This window comes from Chionomys nivalis, chromosome 1 (assembly GCF_950005125.1).
Source record: "Chionomys nivalis chromosome 1, mChiNiv1.1, whole genome shotgun sequence".
In the NCBI taxonomy this organism is placed as follows: domain Eukaryota; kingdom Metazoa; phylum Chordata; class Mammalia; order Rodentia; family Cricetidae; genus Chionomys; species Chionomys nivalis.
In genome coordinates, this window is record NC_080086.1 from 12,876,256 (window position 1) to 12,903,792 (window position 27,537).

A 27,537-nucleotide genomic window follows, 5' to 3' on the forward strand; every position below is an offset into this window, starting at 1 on the left:
TCCCCCTCCTCTTCTTCTTCCTCTCTCTCTCTATTCCTCTCTCATTCTTAATTCAGGTCCGCTAATAAGAAAATAGAAAATTTTATCCAGAAGATGTAACTCTTGAATCTTCACTCATGGCTAATGTCTTCGACACTAAACTGATTACAAATGTTTATTAGTAAAACACCGTTTCATCCTGTGGTCTCTACTGAAGCATGCCAAGGCAGATTTGACTAACAGACTATAGTGAATTGGATCCTGCCAGAGGATCCCATGTATAGTTTGATTTTGGTTATTTTAATGAGCTCTTTTGATTTCTTTACAAACCCTTGTCTCTTCAGGGCTGTACACCAAGCGCCTACCACATGGGAGGTTCTTAGTAAAAAGTTTCATGAAGGGGGTGCACCCATCCACTTAGACAGTGGGACTGATCTATTGGGAGCTCACCAAGGCCACCTGGGCTGGGACTGAAAAACCATGGGATAAAACCGGACTCTCTGAACATGGCGGACAATGAGGGCTGATGAGAAGCCAAGGACAATGGCACTGGGTTTTGATCCTACTGCATGTACTGGCTTTGTGGGAGCCTAGCCTGTTTGGATGCTCACCTTCCTAGACCTGGATGGAAGGGGAAGGGCCTTGGACTTCACACAGGGCAGGGAACCCTGACTGCTCTTTAGACTGGAGAGGGAGGGAGAGAAGAGTGGAGGAGGGGGAGGGAAATGGGAGGTGGGGAGGAGGTGGAAATTTTTAATAAAAATAAAAAGTTTCATGAAGAATTAAAGACTTCTTCCTAGCTTGTATATGGAGATTTGGCCTATAGGAATCTAACTCGCAGGATCAAGATTTTGGAAACGCAGAATGAATAGGAAAAGGAATTCCATCTCATTGGCTTCTGGTCTTTCTGTTGCTCCCACACCTGACACTAATATCTATCAAAGACTGGTCTATTCACGTCACAATGTATTCCCCTTCTGAAAAAAAAAAATAAGGAGAAAAAATCCTAAAACAGGAAGAACTCCATATTTATTTAATGTTTTGGAGTGTCCGTGATGTTTGGGTGACATGACATTGATTCAGAAAAAATTAATTTAAACATTATTATTCTAAGGCATGAAATCCTCAAAATGCTATTTAGCTCACAAATCATCTCTGACCTCTTTAATGAGGTTACGGGTTCTCTGCTGTAATTACTCCCGCATGGTAAGGCTCCCATTCTATCGCTAGAAATGAGTAGACCAACCCCTCCTCCAGAACAAACGGAATTCTCAGTCACTGATCACTTCAGTCATCTACTGCGTTGTAATAGAGAGAGCATGAGGTGATTCATCTGTGCGTAGGTGGGCCGGTGAGAAAGAAATCATTAGAATAAGTTCTTGAGTCCCACCTTTAAAAATAACGTTACAAAGGGTAAGTTACAATGGGAAAAAAAAAACTATCACATTTGGCTATTAAGTTTATAGATTGAGTAACACAAAAATTTAAAGTAGTATTTATTTTCATGACAAATATCAGCCATGGACTAATATTAATTGTTACATCAAACACCAACATGACCATGACCTTTAGGCCAGTAATGCTTTCTGATCTGCATTGACTACACCGATAGAAAACAAAACATTAAATTTTATGAAGTGTTTGGTTGGGAGCAGGGTGCAGATGATAATTTCAAGAGAACAGACGGGGCACAGTTTGGGAACCAGCTTGGTTCTAGAGGCGATAAGGCTATCCAAATATTTGTTCCTATCCCATCTGTCTTCCTAAGGCAGCATGTTGCAAATTCATACGCTTGCATTTTTTAAAGCTTAGTGGCAACCATTGTTGTCACACAGAGCATATCATGGGTTACAATTAATCTGATAAGATGATGACTGACGCATTAGAACAAAGGCTGCCTTCATGCCATGAGGTTTTAGAGTTAAACAACGCTCGTCCTTGTCTCTGCAGAGAACGTCATAACAGCATCACAAAGTGGGAATGAACGGTTTTTTCCATCAATCACTCCTCCATCACACCTACCCTGTGTCTTGTGATGCTGATGCTGCTTTCACTTGGAAACCTGAGACTAAACCCTTTTATTCTGAGGTCAGTTGTGTGACATGTGACTTTCTTTGTCTATTGGCATGTTAGTTGGCATGGTGCACTGATGTTTTCTTGGAGGGTGGTTTATAGGGCTCCATTTCCTTCCTTGTTCCCTTGTCACAGTCATGGTGATACTCCCAGGTCAGCCAACTGCAGCAAAAGTCAGAAAATTTGTTCTATGAATGACCAGCTAGTAAATATGCCTGTCTTGTGAGTTGCGGAAGTCTCCTTTGCAGAGGCTTACTTCATTCTGCTATTGCGGCAGGAAAGAAGTTGGAGAAAATATTAAAATAAACAAACACAGCTGTATTCCAAGAACATATCATTTTTAAATACCATTAACAGACAGATTTACCTCAGAGGCCAGAATCTACCAAGTCCTGTCATGGACAATGAGACAGAAAGAATAGCTTCGAGTTGTCTTCAAGAGTCTTCGTTGGGGTCCTTTCAGATCATTCTTCTTTTAGTTGATTCCCAAAGTGCAGGTGCACCCAGACATATATAACTGCTCAGCCATCAAGCAATTTCTAGACGACATAAGAGCCGACTCAGTCAGGACCCCTCAACCCTACAGAGGCCTTTGTGCAGCTACTGTGTCAAGGGATGCTGTGTACTACTTTAGGGTGACTGTGGGATCAACTATGGACACAGTGGGCCATGCATCAAAGCATTTAAGGTTAGAGACGGGGCTCAAACAGCAATTAAACATCATGATGATATCTCAGGCACAAGAAAGTCTCAGGGCCAGGACTGAGAGAGACAGAGGCATTTTACAAAACCAATATTCTGTTCACATTCCAAACTATTTCAATAACTGTGCTGGAATTAACTCTGTAGACCAGGCTGGCCCCAAGCTCAGAGAGATCTTCCTGCCTCTGCCTCCTGAGTGCTGGGATTAAAGGCATGTACCACCACTGCCTGGCCTTAACAGTTTTTCTCATTTAGAGTTTTAATGCTTATTATATGTATGTGCATTCATGTTTGATACATGTGTGCACATGTGGAGGACACGGGACAGCTTGGAGCCTGTTTTCTCCTCCCACGATGTGAGATCCCGGTATTGAACTCAGATCATCAGACTTGCTAGTAGGTGCCCACACCTGCTGAGCCACCTTGCCATCTTAACATTTTTCTTAATTATAGGCAGCCTTGTGTGAATACAGTGTAGATGTGTGTGACTGAAGCAAAATGATGTAGAATTTTTATCTTCTAACCCTTCATTAATTTTCCTCTTAACTGTCAATCACTAAAATCATGTGGCCTTGGTGTCATGCCTGTAATATTTTCTTGAAGTCACTAATGACGATCTTTTGGTGATGTATTGGAGTCCATATTGTCCTGGTTTGGATTTTCCTAAAGTCCGGTGGAAAGAAATAATGGCACACTCGTGCACACAGTCTTAATCTCTCCGTTTTCACAGTTCACAGCTCATGCGGGGCTGTCAGGCTTTTCTGAATTAAATGTGAGTCAGGGTCTGCACTCGCTGACTGAGGAGGCTCATGGTTCCTATAGCTCATCCACCATCTTGCACTTGAACTGTCAAGAATGAGAGATTGGTGCCAAATTCAACCCAACATCGACCCTTCCCAGTTGTCTGCCTTCAACAACTCCTCCTTGTCAAATTCAACAGTTTACATAGAATTTACAGTGAATCAAGGACCTGGAAAGGTACACGGGAAGTGGAACTGCTTTGCCTCATAGCAGGGAGACCTATCAACATCCCACAGGGCTGACATTTCAGGCTGGCAGGGGGGAGATGATCAGAGGAGTTTTGTGTTGCTCTTTCTAAATGGATTGTTGGAAGCTACCAAAGCAAGAGGCTAAAAGTCAGGGTGATTCAGCTATGCAACACCCCCAAATCCTATTTATTAAAATTGTAAATTATAAAGTAGAGTCCTTGAAAGAATGGTTTATAGAAGCCAAACAAGACACCCTAGGATGGTTCTTTGGGTGCAAGTGCAATGCATTGTGGGCCAGAAACTCCATTCTCTTCACTTTGTTGGCTAAAGAAACTTCTAGACATAGAATCAGAGAATGCTGGATTTTGGAGATAATTATTAGCTGTTCTTAGAGGTTTTTAAGGTGCCCCACTAATGACAGCAGGGCACAGGTTGTGCAATTATACTTTGACAGTTGACTAGACAACCAAGCACAGATAAGATACTAGTTTTCTTGTTAGCAGGACCTACAAAGTGTCCTCTCTCTGTTCACATCGCAGGAGCAGGAAAGATGTGAGACAGGACTAAGGTTCCAATATTCTCTTCAAGGGACACCCACAGAAACTTAGAAGGTGCCACTAGAGTCCTCCGCCTAAGGTTCCAGTATGATAGGAGTGGCCTCCTAAGTGTCTAAATACTTTTACACATGAACCTTTGGGGGCTCTCTTGATTGGTACTAGTGTCCTTCGTAGGTTACAGGTATAATGTCAGCAGTGTGGACCCCTCAGTTTCCTGTCACCAGCCACAGACCATAGACAAAGTGAGAATTCCCTGATGCAGGAAAGGCAAGATGAGCAAATAACCCCTGCCCCTCCCCTCTCCCCATCAACCCAGTTTCATTGATAGTTTTCTCAACACAGCTTCTCTTGTGAACGAAAACTTAGTTAGAAACTATTCTGAATTTACTTACAGCTATTGCTTAATTTGGAACCTGAAATGGGTAATCCTTGGGAACTTTATTTTTCTTTAAGTGGATTCTGCATTTATACATAGATTTTAGACCTTAGAGATTTCATATCCATTTTCCTAATTACCTTCAAATGGTTGTTAAATAGTAAGGACTAGATAGAAACATATTAGAATAGCCACAATCCATCCTGCTGGGAATCTGAGACTTGAAATTTAAAGAAACAGTGGGAGAAATGGCAAAGGTTAAATGTAGCTACTACTCAAAGTGAGAGGAAGCTCAGCTACTGACTGCATGTGACTAAAACAGATGACTGGTGTGTTTACATGGAAGAATTCTTGTTTAAGGCATGCTAGTTCATATGCTTACCCTACATAAAAACCTTCAAGAACCCCATTTAAAACCACAAAGGCACTGACTCAGACACAGTAAGATGGTTGCTCAAACCTAGTGTGTATATCTGTGTGTGCATGTGTGTCTGTGTGTGCATTGGTGTATATGCGTTAGTGTTTGTGTGTATATGTGTTTTTATGTGTGTATAGGTATGTGATGACAGTGTACATTGATGAATGCATGTATGTATGTATAGGTGTGCCTGTGTGGTGTGTCTCCGTGTGTATGTTTGTGTCTGCTTGTCTGTATGTGTGTGTTTGTGTGTGTCTGTCTATCTGTCTGTCTGTGCCTATCTGATGTGACTACAAATCCAATCCCCAAGTTTCAGATTTTTCACTTTGATTCCCATGCACAAAGTTCCTTGCCTGATGGGTTTTGTTTCTGAACATTAGATGTCCTCGGACTATCAGAACTGAAATGTCACAATGATTTTCCTCTTGAGAGATAAACTTAAATAAACAATTTGTAAAGGTCACTAAAATTGTTGTTTAAGAAATAGGTATTCAGGGATGGAGAGATGTCTCAGCAGTTGTGAGCTCCAGCTGATCTTAAAGAGAACTTGGGTTTGGTCCCTACTACCCTTGTGGCAGCTCACAACCTCTGTTACTCCAGTTCCAAGGTGTCTGATGCCCTCTTCTGGACTCTGTGGGCATTGCATCCATGCTGTGCCCACACATGCAGGCAAGCCTCACATATAAACTAAAAACAAGAAAATCCTTTTTAAAAAAACAATACTCATGCAGTAAAAATTGATCCTGTCCAGTGATGGGAAGGATAATGGATATAAATGGCGGCATGTGCAAAGAAAATGTTGAGACTTTAATAGTTCACCCTTCAGTATAAGCTTTAAGAATCCATAATTCCATTTGAGACCAGTAATCTACATTTATGTGGGTTTATGTATGCTTACAAATACTTCACTTTTGTGTTTGTATATTTATATTTTTACATTGAAACCGAACCAAGTGCTAAACTTGTTTGGAGAAATTTGTTATGATCCCTATATGATTATAAAGATAAAGCCACATCTTCCCAAGGGACAGCCTGATTAATATGACTCCATTTACCTGTGATTTCAATTTATAATCAGAATAACAATGAGGAAAACTGATGTCATCTCCTTACTCATAAATTATAGCGTGTGAGATGGGCCACCGGAAGTACTTAATCTAGACCTAAGAGTAAGAAGGTAGAGATAAAACAAATCCAGACTAAATCTGTGCTGTAAAATAGCTAACCAATACTCTTCAAAAAATATCAGTTTATAGATAACACATGTCCGTGCCTCACATGCAGAATTTCATATATGTGTGTATGTGGGAATGAGTGTGGGTAGGAGTTGGAGAAACTAAAAAGGGACCTATCAGAGGGGAGGGGCAGGCAATAAACACATGACTGGAAAGTAGAGTGGGCAGGCCAGAGGTGGAGGAGAGGAGTGGGGGAGGGGATCAACTATAGGAAAGTATGTCTGAAATGCCACAATGTTCTTCTGTATGTTCTGTGTGTTTTATATACACATACATGTATGTGTTCACACAATGTTCTGTGTATGTGTTTTCTAATTAAAAATTATTCTCAAAACATATTTTACAAAAGAAAACATCAACTGAGCAAGAAAATTCTTCCATCTTAGTGAAACTCTTAACAATGGTCATCCAGCGGCTGTCTGTGCTCCTTATCTGGTACCTAGGTCAGAAACAAGACAGCTGTGGAGGTTATTGTTGGGAAACCAACAGAAACTGAGTGTGGAGACTATATCAACTAGTGTAACTGTGGTGTTATAGTTCATGGGTGGGACAGTTATTGTGGACCTCTGCACACTGCCTTCTTCATGGGGGTAGCATAGCAAGGTTAGAAGAAAATACCCTGGTGTCTGCAATTGATATTCACATGTTCCAAAAATACAACCTGAAAAATAGCCAAAGCGAAAGAGGCAAAATGTTAAAAGTCAGTGATTCAACATGATGGGCATGGAGAGGGTTGTTATTCAGTTGTCCAACCTTTCTATATTTTTTTTTTTTACTATTAAAAAACAGGAAAAATAAACTAAGCAGGGACTGGAGATACGACTCAGCAGGTAAGAAGACTTCGCTCTTCTAGAGGACTTGAGATCAGTTCCCGCCTGTAACTCCAGGTCCAGGGGTTTCTGTGGGTACCTGCACACACATGCATACACGCGCAGAGACATAGTCATAAACATCAATAAAAATTAAAAATAAACTGAACAGTGGTTGTGCACCCCTTTAATCAGGAGTCAGAGGCAGGCAGATCTCTGTGAGTTTAAGACCAGCCTGGTCTATGGAGCAAGTTCCAGGATAGGCAGAGCTGTAACACAGAGAAACCATACTTAAACAAACAAACAAACATGCAAACAAAGTAAGTAAATGAAATCCTTTGAAAAAGAAACAACAAAATTCATTTCTAATGTTTTTAATTCATGTGCCTCGTTCAGCAAGTACGAAAGCCAGGTTTCACATACTCTTTTACAGATGCATGAGACGAAATGTAGATAAGTATTACAAATTACGACACAATTGAGACTTACCACAAAGTACTGTAGGAGCTAGAGAACATGGTTAAGGTTGATTATATTAAATGTCTACCCCTATTACAAAACAAGAAGAGAGACAATTGGTACTAGTCTTTAAACTGAGTTTTCTCGGACTCCTAATTTCTCTGCTCCTCTCCTACACATAACCTTAGAAATTGTTGGAATACATTGGAAATAGAATTCTTTCTTCAAAAAAGCAATCAGATGACAAGAATTGTAATTCTCTTTACAGGTACAGCCTACTCTTGAGCAGCCTGTAAGCCATTGACAGAGTGACTCCAAAGCCACCGAAAAATGCCAAGGCCCTGTTTGGCTGAGGAAGGGGAGTCAAGTAGGCAATCGTGTGGTAGATCCGAGCACCGACGAAGATTCTGAAGTGCAGGAGGGCTGTCGAGAGATCTGGACCACTCAGGGAGTACAGGAGGCCAATACCAAGAAAGGGAACAATGTTTTCAATATCATTCAGGTGGGCCCTGTGAGAGGTGATAACACAAAGTTCAAAAATCAGTGGGATGCCTGCATCCTTCCCTCTCTTCTAAAACAAAATGATGTCTTGATGGATGTAAGGGTTGGGTGGGTTTCATTTGGTTAGAGACAAGGTTAGCCGAAGCTGGCCTGAAACTTTCTATGTGGCCAGATTTTCCTCATGCTCCTAGAGCGTCTGCCTCTACTGACAAGTGCTACAATTACAGACGTGGATCCATGTACACGGAGCACTGCTACAGGATCTTACATTACAAAGGGATAATCTCAGTTCTTCCCAGCTGCCCTGCTTCCTTACTAACATGGTTTTTATTTAGAACACCGCATTTTGAAAAATCTTTATTTTATCTTGAGACAGCAGTTTACTGTTTCCAGAATATTAAAATGTCATCTATCTAGAAAAACACACACCACTTTTGTGAGTATGAGATATCATTCTTTCAAATTCAAGTCTCATTTGATAGAAAATTCTTGTTCCCAAGGAAAGAAAATTCTTTCGCTTATGGTCTTGCTCAAAACTTCCCCTTTCCCTCTCCCTAACTTCAGAGTGATTAAACAGAAATCCCTCTGTGTAATCCATCATCAAGTCGTATGCTCTTTTACATCCAGATAAAACCATCACCCCAGAAATGGGTGAGATTTCAGGCATTCTGTATTCAAACCATGGAAGGAACTAGAAAAGAAAGGGCAAAAGTACAGGTCTACACAGAAGTGACTGAGTTGGGGAAGGAAGATGGACAGAGAAGGAAAGAGAATATGATTTCTTAGACTCTGTTTGTGTACCGCCACTAGAAGGAAACCTAAAACACTTTTCAGTCAGAATTTTTCCTCTGGCTTGTGGCACCTTGGGCTTTTTTGACTTGAACTCTTGGTGTGGGACAATTGTATTCTGTCAATTATATTTTAAATAAAAGCTGATTGACCAGTAGAGGGGATAGAATGGGAGGGTTTGTGGAGGGAATGGGAGGAGGGGAGAGAGTGGGAATTTGAACTGGTATTAAAAAAAAATCTCATATAAATAAATAAACGAGCTGCATAGATTCAATACCTTAAACAAGAGTAGTATATACAGTATGTCACACTTTCTTTGGGAGTGACCATTTTCTGCCCTGATGGATTCCCCTCAACCCTATGAGTGGTACTCCACGCTATGGCCAAGCTTCCCACCAAGGTTCGGGAGTCACTGCCACAGTTCATTCCCTCAGATCAGGCTTTCTGGTTTTCAGAATCTGCTGGACCTGGACAACAGTTGCTTTGAGAATTTTAAATGAATTATCAAGCAGTAGCCAACTATGCAAGGAGTGGGGAGGTAGGAGGGCCTAGCCATATTTCCCCAATGCCCTCTGCTCAGACAGGGTTCTGATTCTAAGCATACAGTAGGGTGTCTGAATTCTCACAGAGTTTTCTAAATTAACATTTTCTCATCTCTTCTTCTTCCTCCATGAAATAGAGGAATGCTACAGAGATGTACTCTTTGTATCCCACCACGCCTTCACAGGTACAGATAACCGCTTCCTGTCATTGCTTGGTCACTACATGTATGTTGTTCTCACATCTTCTTGAGAGATGTTTGATAGCATCCCAAGGAAAGCTGGACCATGATAGACATACAAGAACCTTCCAGTAGCTGCTTTGTCCAAGAATTGGGGTCACAAAGGATGTTTACTTTAGCCTCTAACCCATAGCTCAGTCTCTTGATGGAATTCTCACTTGGGTCCCTCAGGTTCTAGGAACACTCTGGAGGAAGGTGTGTTCTTCACTCCTGAAGACAGTGTGTTATAGATTCCTGGCATTTCCCTAAAACTAAACTCAAGCTCTTCATAATAACTCACTTTTATATCCGTCTTGATTCCCTTTTGAGTTTCATTTATCTTGTAGCATTGAGTGTGTGTGTGTGGTCTTAAATTCCTCTCAGAATAAGGTGAAATATGATTAAGTAGATAAATCCATATATATGTAAAGTATTTTCTAATCAACTCTGGTTTGTGTCTGTGTGGAACTCAAACTACTAACACTAAGTTACATCCCTTGATATGTCAACACATGCTACTTTAAGCTTGCAGCTATGGTCCTATATGACTAATTCAAGGATAGCTTCCATTTCATTGGTAGCACCACTCTGCCATTTGACTATGGAATTAGCAACAGGCTTATAAAAAAAAAGTAAAAAGAGATTCAAAAACTTCTAAAATTTATTTTAAAAAGGGGGGATTAACTGGTTTGATGGGATGATTGGTATTTGTGAATTACTGTTTTTGGAAAATTGTATTGGTACTGTTCCTTGTATATTGATATATTGAATAATGAATGTGAGTGCTCCTACCTCTATTTTTTTATAAGAGTATGCTTATAACTTTGTCTATATTGTATTGATACATTTACCATATTACAATGTACATTTCTACCTCTGATATTATTTATATAATAACATTGTAGTAATATGAGCGGCGGGGCTGCGTCCCCAGCACCCGGCCGCCCGCATGGCTAGCTTATGCCCCGAAATAATTACACGGAAACTGTATTCTTTTAAACACTGTCTGGTCCATTAGCTCCAGTCTCTTATTGGCTAGCTCTTACATATTGATCTAACCCATTTTTAATATTTTATGTAATACCACGAGCTGGCTTACCAGGAAAGATCTTAACCTGCGTCTGTCTGGAGTGGGAGAATCATGGCGACTCCTTACTCGGCTTCTTTCTCCCAACATTCTGTCTGTTTACTCCACCCACCTAAGGGCTGGCCTATAAATGGGCCTAGGCAGTTTCTTTATTATTTAACCAATGACCTTGGGCGCCACTCTGTTGTAATATGAGCGGCGGGGCTGCGTCCCCGGCACCCGGCCGCCCACATGGCTAGCTTATGCCCCCAAATAATTACACGGAAACTGTATTCTTTTAAACATTGCCTGGCCCATTAGTTTCGGCCTCTTATTGGCTAGCTCTTACATATTGATCTAACCCATTTCTAATATTCTGTGTAGTACCATGAGCTGGCTTACCAGGGAGAATCTTAACCTGCGTCAGTCTGGAGTGGGAGAATCATGGCGACTCCCGACTCAGCTTCTTTCTCCCAGCATTCTCTTCTGTTTACTCCACCCACCTAAGGTTTGGCCTATCAAATGGGCTAAGGCAGTTTTCTTTATTAGTTAACCAATGAAAGCAACAGATAAAATACAAGAACCACCTCCATCATAACATTGTTTACATTTGATATGTAATGACATTGTTTACAGTTGGAGATCATTGTCTTCATATATTGCACAGTTATTTATTCTCTTAGTCTTCAAGTTAGATAGGTATTGAGAATTATATGTTTGTCATATTTATTTTTAGGATAATCAGGTTTTTTAGATACATAGAGATTATATTTAGTATAGATAATAGAATCTTCAGCCTCTTCGAAGAGCTGTAAAAAATGGCCTTTAATCTGACCTAGAATTCCGTGCCAATGAGACACAATCACTCCTGGCAACACCACTCTACTCTCGAGAGAACGTTGAGCACCAAAGACACTCCACTGGGAGCTTGTCTTCTTGGCAGAACTGGTCTTTGGGTTAAGAAAAGCCCATACCTCAACTACTGACAAAGATACAAAATATCCATAAGTGGATAAAACAAGATTGTCTTATCTTGCCAAGACAGGGTAGGGTAGTTCTAAGAAAGTTCCTTGCCTTTAATAATGGTATGTCAGTTATGTTAGGCCTTAGCCAAAGTTGGTTGACTCAACATTGCAAACGAGACTTTGGGTGATTGCCCAGGTAGTCAGTTGTCTCTGTCATTTGTTGCACATTTTGGATATTTCTTGTTTGTTAATTCCATTCTCAGATCTTTGACTGAGTTAAAGATTAGATAATTGCAGTTACTCTCTACATTATTTAGACTCCTTGAAATAAAATGTTTAGTATATTTATTATTTGTTCCTATTGTATATAGTTGTAATCGGTTTGGCTCTATCTTATTTAGACAAAAGGGGGTGATGTAGGGGAAGCCCCAACCAATCACCTTGCTTGTAGGGCGGGGTCCCCTGAGGATATTTTTTACTAATAAATATTGCGGGTGTGCTCCCCGCCTTCCCTTCTGCTTTCCTGTTCTCCACGGGAACCTCGGTTCTGTAAGTCCTTATTAAAGCTAAATATTCTATAATAATTTCTGTTTGCCATTCATTTACGCCATAACACACATGAGTGCTAGTGTTTTATTTAATGAAGGCAATCAGTTCTCAAAAAAAAAAGTTACTGGAAATGTGATCATTGGCCTTCTGCAAAAGGTTGCCTATTGCTACACTGTAAGTTCAGATTATGACCACCAGAGGGCGCTGTGCACACTGGTGTTCTGCCTCTCTAGGCACCTAGAGCTAAGGTCAATGGAATTAAATATCAGTTACACGTATTTGTAGTCTGAGAAGAACATCAGACTAGACTATAGATTTCTCCTCTCAAAGTACCCACAGGAGGGTAAGGGTAGCAGATGGGTAAATAACAAAGAGGATCTGATCTCTCAAAATAAAATGTTTTTAAGTTTCGGTAGAGGAGGCTTGCATGCTCCTCTCCATCTTGCTAATAATGCCATTGCGGTACAGTCGGTGTTTTCTAGTCCTGGCCTATTGTATGAATAGAACAGCACGATTAGCATCAACCATGCTACTGTTGCTGTCAAAGAGAAACCGAGAAGGAACAGATAAAGACTTAAACGGTTTAACGTCTCCGTGGCATCTGACACATCGCTCTAATCTGATTCTCTGCCCTCATAACACTTGACACCGTTTGAGGTTTTTACTGTGATTCTTTTGTCCTGGAACTATTTCTGGTGCATTTTCTTGGCACAACCTGTTTTGACGACTGGCTCACGTAGGAGGACTGAGTTCCCCAGCACACCTGCAGAAGCAGAAGCAAGTGTATGGAAAGCGCTTAAGAACCTAGCACACACACTTCCTCTTCAGAGAAAAACATTCTTGCTTGAGAAATGTCTGCAGTACACAGTGTAAACTCCCGTGCACTTCAATTTCCTCAAGCCCATTTCTGTGCACAGGTTTTTCAGTTGATTTGTTGAGGGAATTGAGAGAAGAGCTTACTTTACATCCGATGCAAAATTTGGAAGCAAGTATGAGTGTATGATCCCAGAAGACAATTCAGTGTGAGCCTGTATACGTTATGGCATGAGAGAATCCGTAACTGTCCCAGGAGGGCTTTCAGACCTTCCCAGAGAAGCGAGCTGGGGGTGACACAGACATGATCCACAGAGTTTACCTGACCCCATGTGCAGAGGGAAAACTCTTTGCTCTCTACTTCTGTTTCATGGTCATTTACATGAAACTGAGGAAATCTATTCAAGTATGTGCTACTTTTCTGACTTAACTCTCCATCACAGAACCATCAGGTTGCTCTCCATCACAGGACCATCAGGTTGCTCTCCATCACAGGACTACAAGGCTGCTTGGTGTCTATAAAACTTCCTTAATCCTTTAACTTTTTGTAACATCACTGGCTGGGGTGTGTACGGAATTGTTTCACAGCTCAGAAGAGTGTTGGATAATAGTAACTGGGAAGACAGTAGGTACCTCTGATAGTTCATGTGTTATAAAAAGGGGGAAGCAATTACTTAAATTTGGCATTGAATATCTGCATAAAATAATAGCACATCACATGACTTTATGATGAATATTAAGAAAAATCACAGTTCCAGGCACATTTGAAACAGAACTGTGAGAAGGGAATCCAGCTTCTCTCTCTTCAGTGTTCATTGAACTTGCAATATGTTAAATATAATAGCTATGAAGGAGATACAGAAACAAATCAGCAGAGAGAGACAGAACTACAAGGCAGCCAAGGCATAACTTACTTATCTGAAAAGTTTCAACTTTATATTCTAGTTCTTCTACAAAAGCACCTGACCTTCTGTGTGCATGGACAAATGGATGGTCTCAATTTGGGAGAGAGGTGACATGCCTGCGAGAATTGTCTGCCTGCACCTTACCACCTATCTACTATTATTTCAGGGTATCCCCAAACGGAGCAGAGATTCCAGCCCCAACCAAATTCTAGCAAAATTTTCTAGCAAAATGGGTGACAGGAGCAGCTATAGCACCATGTGGAGATTTGCTATACTTCATGCCATGGACCACAGTAAATGACTGCTTTCTCCCTTTCTTCTCTGAGTCCTAAGCAAGGCTGGACTCCTTGACCATGGCTCTAGGGTGAGAAATTTCCAGAGGCACAAGCTCACCTTCGCACCCGTTCTACCTTTTCGTCCGTCCGAAGGTACTTCTTGGCATTCTCTCCCTTGCCAAAGCTAGCGCAGTCTTCTGGGTTGGCAAAAATCTATTCCAAATACCAAAAAGAAGAAGAAGAAAATCCACTTATGTCAGGGATAGATATATTGCTTGATGATGAGCACAAACCCCTATGTTCAACCATTAGTATCAACTTAACAACAAAAACAAACGGAAAAAAGGAGCACCCGAATTCCAAATACTGTGAACTGTGAAGGAGCAGTGGGCATAGTGACCAGTTTGCTAATTTGCATTTGGGTGTGTATGTGTGTGTGCAGGTTTGTATGGGTGCACACATGAGCACAGGAACATATACACTTGGGTGCATGTTCATGTAGAGGCCTTGGATTTTCAAGTTTCATTTCAATTGGGAATTACTGTGAACCTTGTTCACAGTGGATGCCACTGAACCTCAGAAACCCGCCAGTCTCCACCTCCTCCCCATCGGTGAGACTGTAAATGTAGACCACCATATCTGGCATCCCTAACATAGATGCAGAAGATCAAACTCGGGTCCTCACGCTTGCACGGCATGCATCTGACTGACTGAGCGACAACCCAAGCACCAGTAATTTGAGTCTTAATAAAAGAAGCCCAGGCATCCTGGTTGGCCCTTACAGAAAGAAATTGTCAACCAATCAATCAAACAGAGGAAGAGCGAGGAGGGGAAGCATGTTCAGACCGAGCCTGAATCTTTATCAACACAAAAATGTTTTCAAATCAGCAAGAATGAAAACCTCAATAAAGGCTAGAATATAAAAATCTTAAAGAGGGAGCAGGGAGTTGACTCTGCAGGTAAAAGAACTTGTTGCACAGGTCTGATGACTGAGTTCACATCCCAGAATCCACAGAAGAAGGGAAGAACTGACCCCCAAAATGTTACCTGCACACACAGCACATGCAGAATTTTAATCTCTCTCTCTCTCTTTCTCTCTCTCTATATCTCTGTCTCTCATGCTCACACACACACATAATGACAGACTAAATAATTAAAAAAAATAGTTACCAAGAGAGTAAAGACATAAGAGATATAATTCTCAGCCAGAGCAGACCATCAACATGGTACCCTGGTGTCCTTTACAGAGTGACCCTGCCACACCCTCCCTCAAGTGTATCAACGTGCCAGGTGCTCGGTTTTCAGCAAGTAATGCCTTTGCCTTCCAAGGCCTTCAGAAAAGGTAAGCTGAAGGAAGTAGCAAGGGATGGACTCCTTCCTGTAATGACTATGCTGTTTGAAACTATTGCCCCATTCCTTGAAACTTGAAATGTGCATTTAAGATCATCACTGTTTAATAATTTATAATAAAAAAGACTGTAAAATATTTTTAACTTTAGCTTGAAAAATATAACTATTATAACATTTTCTTAACATATGATTATTTATTACAATTAAAGATGTTAAGGAGAATTGCTAAGCAGAGATGTGAGAGTCAGCTCCTGAGGCCAGGTCTGTTGGCCTTGCTCCTCATGGTGTCCTCTATATGAGTACCTGGAATGAATTGGCCGTCCAACATATGAATTTTGAATAAAGAAATAAACAAACCACAGTGAGAAATATCCAAAGTTGGGGTTTAAGCCAACCTGAATTGGAGAGGGTTGCTGGAACGTGATCAAGGCCTTCTGTATTCCAAGCAAGCACTCTCCCACTGAACTACAGTCCATTTCTCTAGGTGAGTTTTCATCTTAGCCCCATCCTTCCCGTCATGTGAGGCCAAGCAAGTACTACCATTGACTGCTGTTTCTGTCCTCACAAAATGCATAAGCTGTAGCCGAATTCCCAGGGTGATGGTGTCTGAAGGTAGGGCCTCTATGGTATCATAAGGTCATGAGGGCACATCTTCTACTCCCCTCTTTTTCTTTCATCTAATATGAACACAAGGAGATGATGCCCCGTGCAGATCACAAAAGGGTCCCTGGCTAGACATCAGATCTGGCATCTTGATCTTGAACTTGCTGCCCTGCAGAGCCATGAGGAATACATACTTCATAAGCCTCCCCTTCAGTGACACTCTGCAGCCATGGACCACAATGACTTGGGCAGCTTCTTGTTCCCTCTCTTTCATTTCTCCTAAAGGAGACCAGGCTTCATTTCAACTGAGATTGCTAATGATGCCACAAAATGATGAAGGGGTTCAGTACATGTGAGAAACAAAAGAGCGTTCTATCCCATGATCCCCCCGGCCATGAGATTACTATGAGCCAAACCTGAACACTGAAAATTTCATTTGCTATGCGAATCACAAAAGGATATACCCATAAAGTGACAACTATCATGGTTTCATCATGAAAGCAAAAGTCTTGTGCCATGAGAAACACCCAGACTTCATTCACAGCACAACCTGCTACTGACTGAGCATATTTTAAAAGGTGCAATAGAAATGAAGAAGGCTGTTCTCCAGAATTTTAACTCATGAAAGTGAGCAGAGGTTGCCTCTGAACTCTTACCTTGTTGGTCAACCTCTGAAACGCAGTTGCCGTGCTCATGAACATCATCTTCATAAGAATGATCGTTGCGTAGGAGGAGAAGGCCATAAACACCTCATTGTCCATGAGCTGCTTGAGGTCAGCCATTCTTCAAGTCTTGCTCTCAATCTTTAAATGACTGTAAACAAGAAACAGGGGAAGCAGAAACACCCCGGGTAACTTGATCACTTATTGAGCCGATATAACTGCACTAACCACATTGTTCTTTAAAAATCAGTATCATGGACTGCTTACAAGGGAAATGATTACATCCTCACAAAGTTTTCAACAACAACAACAAAAAAAGCAATTTAAACGGTGATTCACTCCTATAATCCAACTGTTGCTAGACTAGGCAGGAGGATTGCTCTGAGTTTAAGACAACCATAAGCTCCACAGTAAGCTTCAAGTCAGTCTGGCCTACATGGTAAACTCCTGTCTCAAACAATTTAATTATCAATTCAAAGCAAACATATTTCTAGAATAAATTGTATAACGATTTATCTGGATGAAGATACCCATAAAATGCTAAAAGGAAGTATAAGGGTTATTGGAGCATAAAAACAATCAAAATGCCCCAAACATGGAATAAAATAGAGATTTGTATCAGGAAGAACGAAGGGTTCAAAGAATAGTGCAGAGGTCGTGGCAGGATCTTCAAAAGCACCAAGCTCCAGCCACAGCAGGACTGCCATGTTACTGGGAATGCCTAAAATCTAATGCATGATCTGGGCCAGAAACCTAGCTCACTGCTGTCTATTCTTTCAGTTCTGTCCAACCTCTCAGGAACCCAAAACTTGAATTCAAGTCCCTGAGTTTGGTTACTGACCTTGCTTGAGGAATAGAAGTTCTCTGAGACTTTAGACCTCTATCTATAAAATAGGAATACTAGCAGTCTCTAACAATACTTACTATCATATTTAAACAAAGCAAGCATTGGAAACGCATGCAATAGTAACCAACTATAGCAGGGGAGGCCACCCATACTTTATTAGTTTATTCTTCATTTATCTGCTCATTTGGGAGGCATGTTTCTTAGGTATCTCAGGCTGGCCTCTCCCTGGCTATAGACAGAGTAAATTTGAATTCCTGATCCTCTAGTCTCTGCCTCCAAAGTACTGAAACTACAGGCTTGTATCACAAAACCCGGCTCAATAAACTTCACCATACCCTTGTCAGTATAACAGCAGTCCCGGTGGAAGAAGAAGAAAAGACACTGGAAATATCCCAGTACTAGACCCACAAGCCCACAGCAAGGAAGCTGTGCATGTGGAAATATGAATCGGGAAAAGGAGAATGGGCTAGGGACATTATTAGGGGTTGGTTATAAGTGGTATAGGGTTGGAGGTAGAACTGAAGTAAGCTCATGCATTTCTCTTGAAAAAAAAGGAGAGGGAATGAATGGGTTGAGATAATAGGTAGATTAGTGTGAGGCTACTCACACTAATAATAATAGTGTGAGTATTAGTGAGATTACTTGTGAGCTATTATTTATAGGCAATTTACATTGGTATAAATTCTTATATATTGATACAAATTCAAATTATATTTGTTATATTGAATATGCTCCTATTTCTGTTTACAATATTTGTGTGCCTATGCGAAGTTATTTTTCATATCATATGCATGCATGTTTCTACCTCTGCTTAAGGTGATTTGTATATTGATGCAATTCTAGGATATATTTATTATATTGCACTATACATTTCTACTTCTGATCAAGATTATATATCGCTTACATTTCAAGGTCATTGTCCTCATTTTGCTTCACATTTGTTTAAAGATTGTTTAAGTTTTTAATATGAGTCCTTAATCTTTAAGCTATATAAGTATTAAGAATTGTAGGTCAATAGTCATCCATCCATATTTTTCATGCTTATAGTTAGACTAATCAAGTTCATTAAATGCATAGATTGTATGTATTCCACATAGATAGGTAATCTTTAAACACTTCAATAAATTGTAGAATATGACATTTAAATAACTTAGAATTCTGTTGACATGAGACACGATTGCTCCAGGCAGCACCAATCTATTCCAGAGAGAATGTTAAACACTGAAGACACTCCCTTGGAATTTGTTTTCTTCTTGGCAAATTGGCCTTTGGGCAAAGAACTGTTCATGTCTTGGCCACTGACAAAATGTATGATGTTTAGACCAGGCAAGCAGGATACAAGCAAAAGACTGACAAACCTTGCCAATACAGGCTAGGACAGTTTTTCAAATTTTCCTGCCTCTGAAAATGGTCTGTCAGACACTCTAGGCCTTAGCCAAAGTTGGTTGCCCCAATGTTGCAAATGAGACTTTGAGTGATTGCCCATGTAGCAAGTTGTCTCTGTCATTTCTTGTACTTTTCAGAAATTCCTGATTGCACTTCCTGTTTACTCAAGTAATATAATTTTCCTTCTCAGGTCTTTGATGTGGGTTGAAGACTAGATATTCATAGTTACTTTCCTCTCATGACTTAGCCAGGCCATTTTTAATATAAGACTTAGACTCCTTAGGATAGGATAACTATTGAAACATTTAGTATATGCTTGTTTGATGTTGTTCATGCTGGCTGTAATTCTAATTTTTATGTAAAATTTTGCCTCTTCTTTTCCTTGAACAACACTTGATATTTATTCTTATTGTATATAGTTTTGTATTAGGCCTAGAACTCTCTTATTTAGACAAAAGGGAGAGGTGCTGTGGGAACTCCTTTAGGCAATAGCCTTTAAGATAACAGCTCACTTTGGGCATGGTCTCATGTACTATAAATGCAGACAAAAAGTGTGCACAGACCTCTTGGCTGCTGGATTTGGTTCCAGTTCCCAACTCATGCAGAGGACTATGGATCACTTCCCTTTGTGTGAGTTTATCCCAAAATAAATAAGCCATTGTTATATTCCATTCCAGGTTTTTGTGAAGCTCTTTTGCCAACACAGGACAGATCAGATCATTTCTCATTTTATATTCACATCCATCTAAAAAGTTGTCAAGTGGAAACCAAGGGGTTAGCAGGATGGTTTACCATGTAGAGGTGCCTGCGGCTGAGCATGGCAACCTGAGTGCAAACCCCAAAACCCATATGGTGGAAGGAGAGAATCAATTCCTGAAAGTTGTCAAACACATGCATATACACCAAGAAGTGTGCACAAGCACACACATGCACACACACTAAACAAACTAAGTAAATAATAAACTGAAGGATCCTGGGGTTAAAGATATGCTGTGTTCAGGAGAAATGGCACAGACAGTAACTAGGGTTAGGCTTAACAACTGAGTTCCCTGCCCTTTCTGGTAGCCTCTGACCCTGACATCAGCCTTTCTGCCCTCCTTGCAGTATTTATTTTCTCTCACACTCACCTTAGACAGCATTGAATCTTCTTGGCTGCTCCATGATGTCCATTCATGCCCTTTTACTCCTTCCTGTAGCTTTCTAGCTTAACCTCCAGAAGCTTTTTCCATTTTACTATAGTCTATGAAGCTACATCTGTCTTCTATTTGCTGCTAGTCAGTTGTTCATGTGTTGCTGAAGAATGTAATCAAAAGCATCTCCACTAACACTTAATTTTGTAAGACTCTGTTGTATCTAGCAATACCTCAGACTTTACTGCAAAACCCTACATGAAGTTTGTGAGCATACTGTAATCTGTTTCATAGAAACAGAATACGGACAGGGGTTGGGGTACAAACCCTGGTCTCTGACATCTCATTCCACATGTTAAAACATTGTGCTGACTCCTTGGGAAAATTTCTGCATTTGCCTTTCAACCTCTTGATTCTGTTTAATCAAACATAATTCAACTAAACCTTGGATGTCTACTAGTAGCTGACCCTAGCTGACACATCTCCTATCCCTTACAGTCTTCCTCCTTTCCCGTTAAGCCATGTGCCAGGTGCTTTGCTATATTACAGATAATAAAACTGAAGCTTCCTTAAAAAAAAAAAAAACAAAAAAAAACAACTCTAAATTTGTCTTCTTAAGATAAAAACGATGTGCCTTGCATGTAGTCTAGCAGAAACTACACATCATCTCCAAGGGTCCTGTTTGGAAGCTTCCTGAGAGTACCATATTCACAGATGTTCAAATGTCTTCTACCGCATTGCTGATGCACACCTCCCAGACAGCTTCCAATACTTTAAATCATATGTGCTGGGCAGTTTTTATTGCTTAACAAAACCTAAATTCAGTCAGGCGGTGGTGGTGCACGCCTTTAATCCCAGCACTCGGGAGGCAGAGGCAGGCGGATCTCTGTGAGTTCGAGGCCAGCCTGGTCTACAAAGGGAGTTCCAGGACAGGCTCCAAAGCTACAGAGAAACCCTGTCTCGAAAAACCAAAAAAAAAAAAAATAAATAAATTCATTGGGAAGAGGAACCCTCAACGGAAAGACTGCCACAATCAAATTGGCTTGCAGCCACATCCATGAGAAACTGTTGATTGATGTCAGAGGTCCCAGCCTACTATAGGCAGCACCATCCCTAGGCAGGTAGGCCTGTGCTGAATAAGAAAGCAGAGAGAGAGAGAGAGAGAGAGAGAGAGATCTTTTATGGTTTTGGCTTCAGTTCCTGCCCTGACTTCCCTCAATGATAGACTGTGACCTGGAAGTGTAAGCTAACTAAACCCTGTCCTTCCCAACTGACTTTTGGTCGGGATGACCTATGACAGTAAATGAGTGGAGCTAGGACAGCATCTCATCTCCATCTTCCATACCCAACACCACATGCAGCACACAAACAGCTGCACAGCACCGTTCAGAAGTCAGTGAGAAGAAAACTTCTGCGCACACTCAGCACAGACACACTTTCTTCTGATTTTTTTTTATCTACAGTTGGATGAAGTTCACGAAATAATGGGCTCGCTATTCTCTAAATTGTTTTTAAATTCCAAATATGACAGTAAATTAATTCACTTCCATGAGTTCATGGTCTTGAAAGCATAGTGAGTTATCTCAGTGCAAGATAATACTCTCAGTAGTTTTTAATATAGCTGCTATTGCTCTGGTATTGGGGGAATAAAAGTCATGGTAAAATGCCCTATCCTTCAGAGCTCCTGCAAAGTTAATTAGCTTAATAAAGAATCCCTATGGCCCATGCCTCGGAACAGAGATCTGAAGAAATACAACAAAAACTTTGAATTAAAAAAAAAAAAAAACTCAGGAAGTTTATCAAGTAGAAAATTCTGCTATTTAATAACCTTCAAAATAAAAGTCTGTGTGATTGTTCCCAGAACAAAATGTTTTTAGGGCTGGAACAACAAGTCAGGAAGCTTTTGTTGGTGGTGGTTATTTTTTTGTTGTTGTTCAGCATGGTGGAGAAGGAGAGAAAAACCAGGAACCTTCTAGAACTGTCAGTGGGAAAATACAGAGGCATTAGCAGGTGGAAAAAAAGGGAGATGGAGGTTTTCTGCAGCTGCAAACAATAAACAAGGAGCTGATAAAAAGTGGAGTTGCTAGGTTGTCAGGAATGTGGGAGAACTCCTCAGGCCTGTGATTCTGGGACACTGGCCAGTACCAAGTCCCTGCCACTATACACCATGTGCCCATGAGCCTCCTCTCTCAGACATCTTCCACTTCCTAGGGATGTGGAGGAGGGGATGAAGAGTAATGCTAAGAACATTAACAAATAGGAAACAATGACAACATGGAGGAAAACAATAGAACTCCGCTTTTTTTTTCTTCTGTCATGAGCCTGCTTATCCCTAATTGAAACCAGAATAATGACAAGGCTGTGTAGTGACGAAAATATGTCCACTGAAAGCTGGTTGTCAGGGAGGGTGTCCATGGGGGTAGAGGTGAACAAATAAATAAATAAATAAATAAATAAATAAATAAATAAATAAAGCTTCTCATTTGCATAGGGACGATGCCACAATTGGTGCAAATACAGTCCTTAACTTACATGCATGTCTGCTATGGTCTATGCCAAGATTCCCTTTCTGAATTACTTTGTAAGCTGGAATAGAGACACCTTCCTGTATTGCTTCCTGCTATGACAGCATCCAAAACCTTTTTGTGAGTAGCTTTTTATCATCTACCTTGTGTGTGTGGTCTTTTGAGACAGAGCCTCCCAATATAGCCCAGACTAGCCTCAAACTCTCTACACTCCTACCCCGGCCTCCCAAGTGATGGAATTATAAGCCTGTATCACCACATCCAGCTTCTTGACTATTGGTGATGTTCATCATTAGCACAGTGGGCCTGCCTACAAAGCCAAGGGAAGACCACAGAGTCCTAAGGCACCAGGGACCATGGCAATAACCATGAGAGGCAGCTGGGGAAGAAACAGTGTAGAGCAGAAGTGACAAAGTCAATAAGGGCCAAAGGTAGAAACTCTGGACCTTGATCCCAGAAAGACTTGTCAGAAGCCAATAAATACTAGACTTCCAGCCCCAAGCCCAGGAACTAGAACATTGGTCACTGTCAAGGCTAAGGATCCTGTACGCCTGTCACTGCAGGGCTAAGAGGACCAGAACTTGAGGCCCATAGAAGAACAGCAACACTACCTTCTGCTGCTTGCTCAGTTTGCTGTCACTCGCTGCTGCCTGAAGCTGAGAATGGCAAAAGCTACCAATTGCCAAGCCTGGAGATGTTGGTGGTTGAACCTTTAACCCAAGAGTCTAAAACTGTGGGACTCTGCTTTCCAAACTGTTTGTAGCTACGTGCCTCCAGGTCTGCTAGTTCAGCCTCTAAGCTCCAGGTCCTCTCTAGGGACAGCCACCACTACACAAGATTCCCTTCATTTACCCAGAATTCCTGTTGGGAGAGAACAAAGGGACACCAGCCAGTTGACTAGAAATGAATGGCTTGGGATGAAAGACCACACACAACACAGCGAAGACTTTTGTCCACTTTAGGGTAGTAATAATACAGTGGAGGCATCAGTCTGGGGCCCAGTTTTCTCAACCTATCATTTCCGGGCTCCTTACAGTGTTAGGAATTGTGGAGTTCCGTGTTAGAAACTGTGAAGAAACTGTGCTTTTCTGGAAGATTCTCTTTAACGCCCAACGCCATGTTTCACCCTGTTTCACAGACAAGATGCCCTCTCCAGTTAAAGAGCACTCCTTTCCCTTCATGGGCCCTTGGCCAAGAAGAGCAAAGTTCCTTTCTTCTTACAACTATTTAGCTCTCCTGCCTCAGTGTTGTGAAACACAGAAAATCTGGGCACATGGCCACAAGGCCATGACTCTTCAATTTTGAACTTCCCAAATGCTACAAGGGCATTGTGGGATAACAGAAAAGGGGATTGCAAGAGCCATGCCGCTGCTTGTGGGCTCTACAATGTCCTGAAGGGATTGAGATGGTCGAAGCCTCCTCAGCTTGCTGAGAGGCCTCATTGAAAGAGAACTTAGGAGCCCAAATACAGTGGCTTACAGGGGAGCGTGAGATGCAGGGGATGACTATGTGAGAGGGTAGTTGTGGGGCTGGAATGAATGTTGAGGGAAGGTGGATGTGGGATAAATTAATATGGACTTGGATTTCAAAGTGGACAAGGGGACGGGGTGGGTTTGAAAGAGAGAGGTAGGTTAGGGGATAAGTAATGAAATAGATATGGAGGAGGATATGAGGGAGAGGGGGCTATGGGGAATCATATGAGACCCTGGGGTGTTAGGTGTTCTTTGGAGACCATGTTGACTTTCCTCTCTAACTTCAGGAATTACCAAAAACGACTTCCTAAAAATATTTGTCCATCACAGAGTAATACTCAATTCGGGACCAAATTTGTCATATGTAAAAATAGTCAAATATCGCCAGCACACACCTGTCCTCTTGATTTGGAATAAACCAAGAACAACAGAAGCAATACTGCCCTAACTCACTGGAAGAGGCACTTCCTGGAAAACAAACAGTGCCTCCAGCATGACTCCTGAACACTGTAGACTCACAGACCCTCAGCCGGGACTCTTTCTTACAAAGCAGCTTATTTGGCATCCTCCCGCACGCCACTTAGAGGAAAAGCAGGAAGGAAAAAACAAGTGATCAGAGTCCCGGGAATTCCCCGGAACACCCGAGACTGAACCCAACAGACTGGAAGACCCAGGCACCTCCACTACTGCCCCCAGTCCACCCAGAGCACAACACAGGCTGAAGCCCAAAGCAGACGCTCTTGTCCTTTCCTTTTTCTCCAGACTGGAGTGGAGAAGGAGGAGGTTGGCCCCTGCCTTAAGCCCCCCAAAGGCTGCTCCTTCAGCTCTCTGGTCCTCTGCCTACAGTACCACCATAGCTTGACCTGCCAAGTCTTTGCACAGCTTCTGACAACAGTATTATCTTAAAGACTTTTCGAGGTTTCTCTTGCCTACTAAAGGTGAATCTAGAAAAGCAAGCAGCCTTTCCGCATGCGCAAAGGTCTACATGTCCGAGTCACAGGAGACACTGAAGGGTTTTACGCAGTATGAACAGGCAGAAGTTGCTGAAGCCGCAGTGGCTTCTCATCTTGCGACAACTCACATGTACTTTTTCCTCCCCTCAAGATCAAATGGCCCTTTCAAAAAAAGGAGTGCTACTTGGGCTTGAAAATAAGAAGAAAACCGTCTCTTAAGCACGAAACAACACGTGTTTGCAAGTTTCTTCTTGAAGTTCTAGAAACAGAAACTAATGCAGAAAGAGAAAGGCACAATTCTCTTTTAGAGCAGGACACCAAAGGAGACACTTAAGCAGCGAAAGGAAACAAAGATTTGTCAGACAGCCACCCTCTTGCCTTACACCTGCCCTCCACAGGCCCCTTGCACCCACCACCCTCTCTTTGCCTGCTCACAGCATCGCGGCCGCGCAGCACCCCTGCTGTGCACCCACCTGTGTCCCTGGAGAAACACCGCAAGCTGTGGGGCCAAGCTAGCACACCTCGGGGACTTTTCACCTAGAAGGCTGGAACTGGCACTGCGGCTTTTCAGGCTTTTCTTAAATTGCCGGCCTCCGGAACTCGCCAAGCCCCACCCACGAATCACCCTGCGGCCACCTCCCACCCGGAAGAAGCCTGGATTCAGCTCTGCTGCAGGCCAGGACCCGGCTCAGCCAAGGACCTCTGCAGTTCTGTTGTGGTTCTGGAGCAAGAGAAACAGGAAGGCTGCTAACTTTTATGTCGCTGGAAGCAAAAGACACTTTAAGTGTTGCATGTGGAAAACTTAAAAACAAAACTTTTGGGAAGTTTAAAACTCGGGGCAGGAGTCTATTGCTGTGACATCTTTGTCCCCTCCTTCAGGGTGCAAAGTGGAACCAGAGAAATTCTGAGTCTGTTAGGCAATTAACGTTGCGTGTTTTCCACAGTGACTTTTGGAAAAGTGTCGCAAGAAGGCAGGGTTGTTAGGGCAACATCAAAGCTATTGCATACAGCCCCACCAGAGCGGCCAAGAACAGTTCTGAAGGCTCCTCTGACAAGTTCCAAGTGTTGTATGTTCCCGTCTGTGCAATTTCACTCACGGATATACACCATTTCACACCTGTACCCCACACTGCTCTGGGAATCTTTTTCCTTTCTTTTTTTATTCCTCCTCCTTCTCCTCCTCCTCCTCTTCCTCCTCCTCCTTCTCCTCCTCATTTTCGTTTTTCTTCTTCTTCAGTATGTGCCACTTAATTTTTGGTTGACTTTTGTCTGTTTGCCTCTTCAGTTTGGTTTTGTTTGTTTTAGGGCGGATTTTGCTACTTAGCCCAGTCTGGAACTTGCTGTATATACTAAGGCTAGACTCAAACTTGTGACCATCCCTGCCTCAGTCCCTGAGTACTGAGATTTGCTCCTCCAAGACTTGCTCTCTTTTTTATTTTAAAGGTTTAATAGACAATTCTATGTTCTACCCCCTTCTTAAACCAAAAAGGAATTAGAGGTACCTTGCTGTCCGTAGCAGAAATTAGTTGGGCCTGACAATGGTTTCTTCAGAGGCATGGTTGGTAAACCATCCAAAAAGACTGTTCGGTTTCACTTTTCAATTCACTTGAAAACTTGGCTTAGTTAGCTCTTCCTCTCTGGAACCCAGCTGGAACACCGACTACAAGGGAACAGAACTTGAGAGGAGATGCAGCCATCTTGAATTCCCCTGTGAAACTTGAGTACCCCAGGACATAAAGAGAACTTCATTTATGCCAAGGAAGATGGCACACATCCTGCAGACAAGATCATAGAGGAGGAAGTGTATGAGAGAGTTCTTGACTTCATAATCTTATATTCAGAAAGCCAGTAAAGGGTCAATACCATGCTTTTATAGAGGAAAAACAACCAGATTCATCTAATGACCTAATTGCAATGTGCCCAAGCTATCAGCTAATTAAGCAACAAATGCGGGGCTTGTGTTATAATGCTTCAGCAAATATGGGCTGTCTGATAAATATGACTGTATGTATGTACATAGCAGAAAGACCACACATACGTATGTTGCTCTGGTATAATATGAGCATTTGCTCGGAATAGACAAATTCAGTAAAAATTTATTAAGTGAATCCAGCATATTTGGTTTGAGGATAAAATTTATAGCTAAAGTAAGTTTATACTACAGAAAAGGCCAAAAAAATTAAGCTGCCCTTGAACTTTGGAATAAAAGATCTGAACATAGGGGTAATAAGTGAGCATGAAGTAGAGATGAGACAGGAAAGGCATGAAAGAACGGATACTTTGTATTCGTGTTCCCATAACTACAGTAAGGTAGAAAACCATGGCTTTGGCCAGCAGTCCCCAGCAGGCCAGTTAAGAGCATCAAGATTCACACAGTGTGGTCACTCTA

At 41.7% G+C, this 27,537-nt stretch overlaps 1 protein-coding gene across 1 annotated transcript; it reads right to left on the reverse strand.

The window, feature by feature from the left end:
* Window positions 1-7,309: 7,309 nt before the first annotated feature.
* On the reverse strand, window positions 7,310-25,755 carry Mgst1 (microsomal glutathione S-transferase 1). Its single transcript, XM_057770798.1, has 4 exons — window positions 25,622-25,755; window positions 16,830-16,986; window positions 14,339-14,433; window positions 7,310-8,106 (listed from the first exon to the last, which is right to left on the reverse strand). Exons 2-4 carry the CDS (start codon window positions 16,953-16,955, stop codon window positions 7,860-7,862), a joined length of 468 nt encoding a protein of 155 aa, XP_057626781.1. The 5' UTR covers window positions 16,956-16,986; window positions 25,622-25,755; the 3' UTR covers window positions 7,310-7,859.
* Window positions 25,756-27,537: the final 1,782 nt, after the last annotated feature.

What these genes read in the sequence shown, in the direction of transcription:
- Mgst1 (XM_057770798.1), bottom strand. Translation starts at nt 16,955, where the DNA reads ATGGCTGACCTCAAGCAGCTCATGGACAATGAGGTGTTTATGGCCTTC. An exon ending in TTCAGAGGTTGACCAACAAG is followed by an intron (nt 14,434 to 16,829) that starts GTAAGAGTTCAG and finishes TATTTGGAATAG; the next exon opens with ATTTTTGCCAACCCAGAAGA. An exon ending in AAGGTAGAACGGGTGCGAAG is followed by an intron (nt 8,107 to 14,338) that starts GTGAGCTTGTGC and finishes CACCTCTCACAG; the next exon opens with GGCCCACCTGAATGATATTG.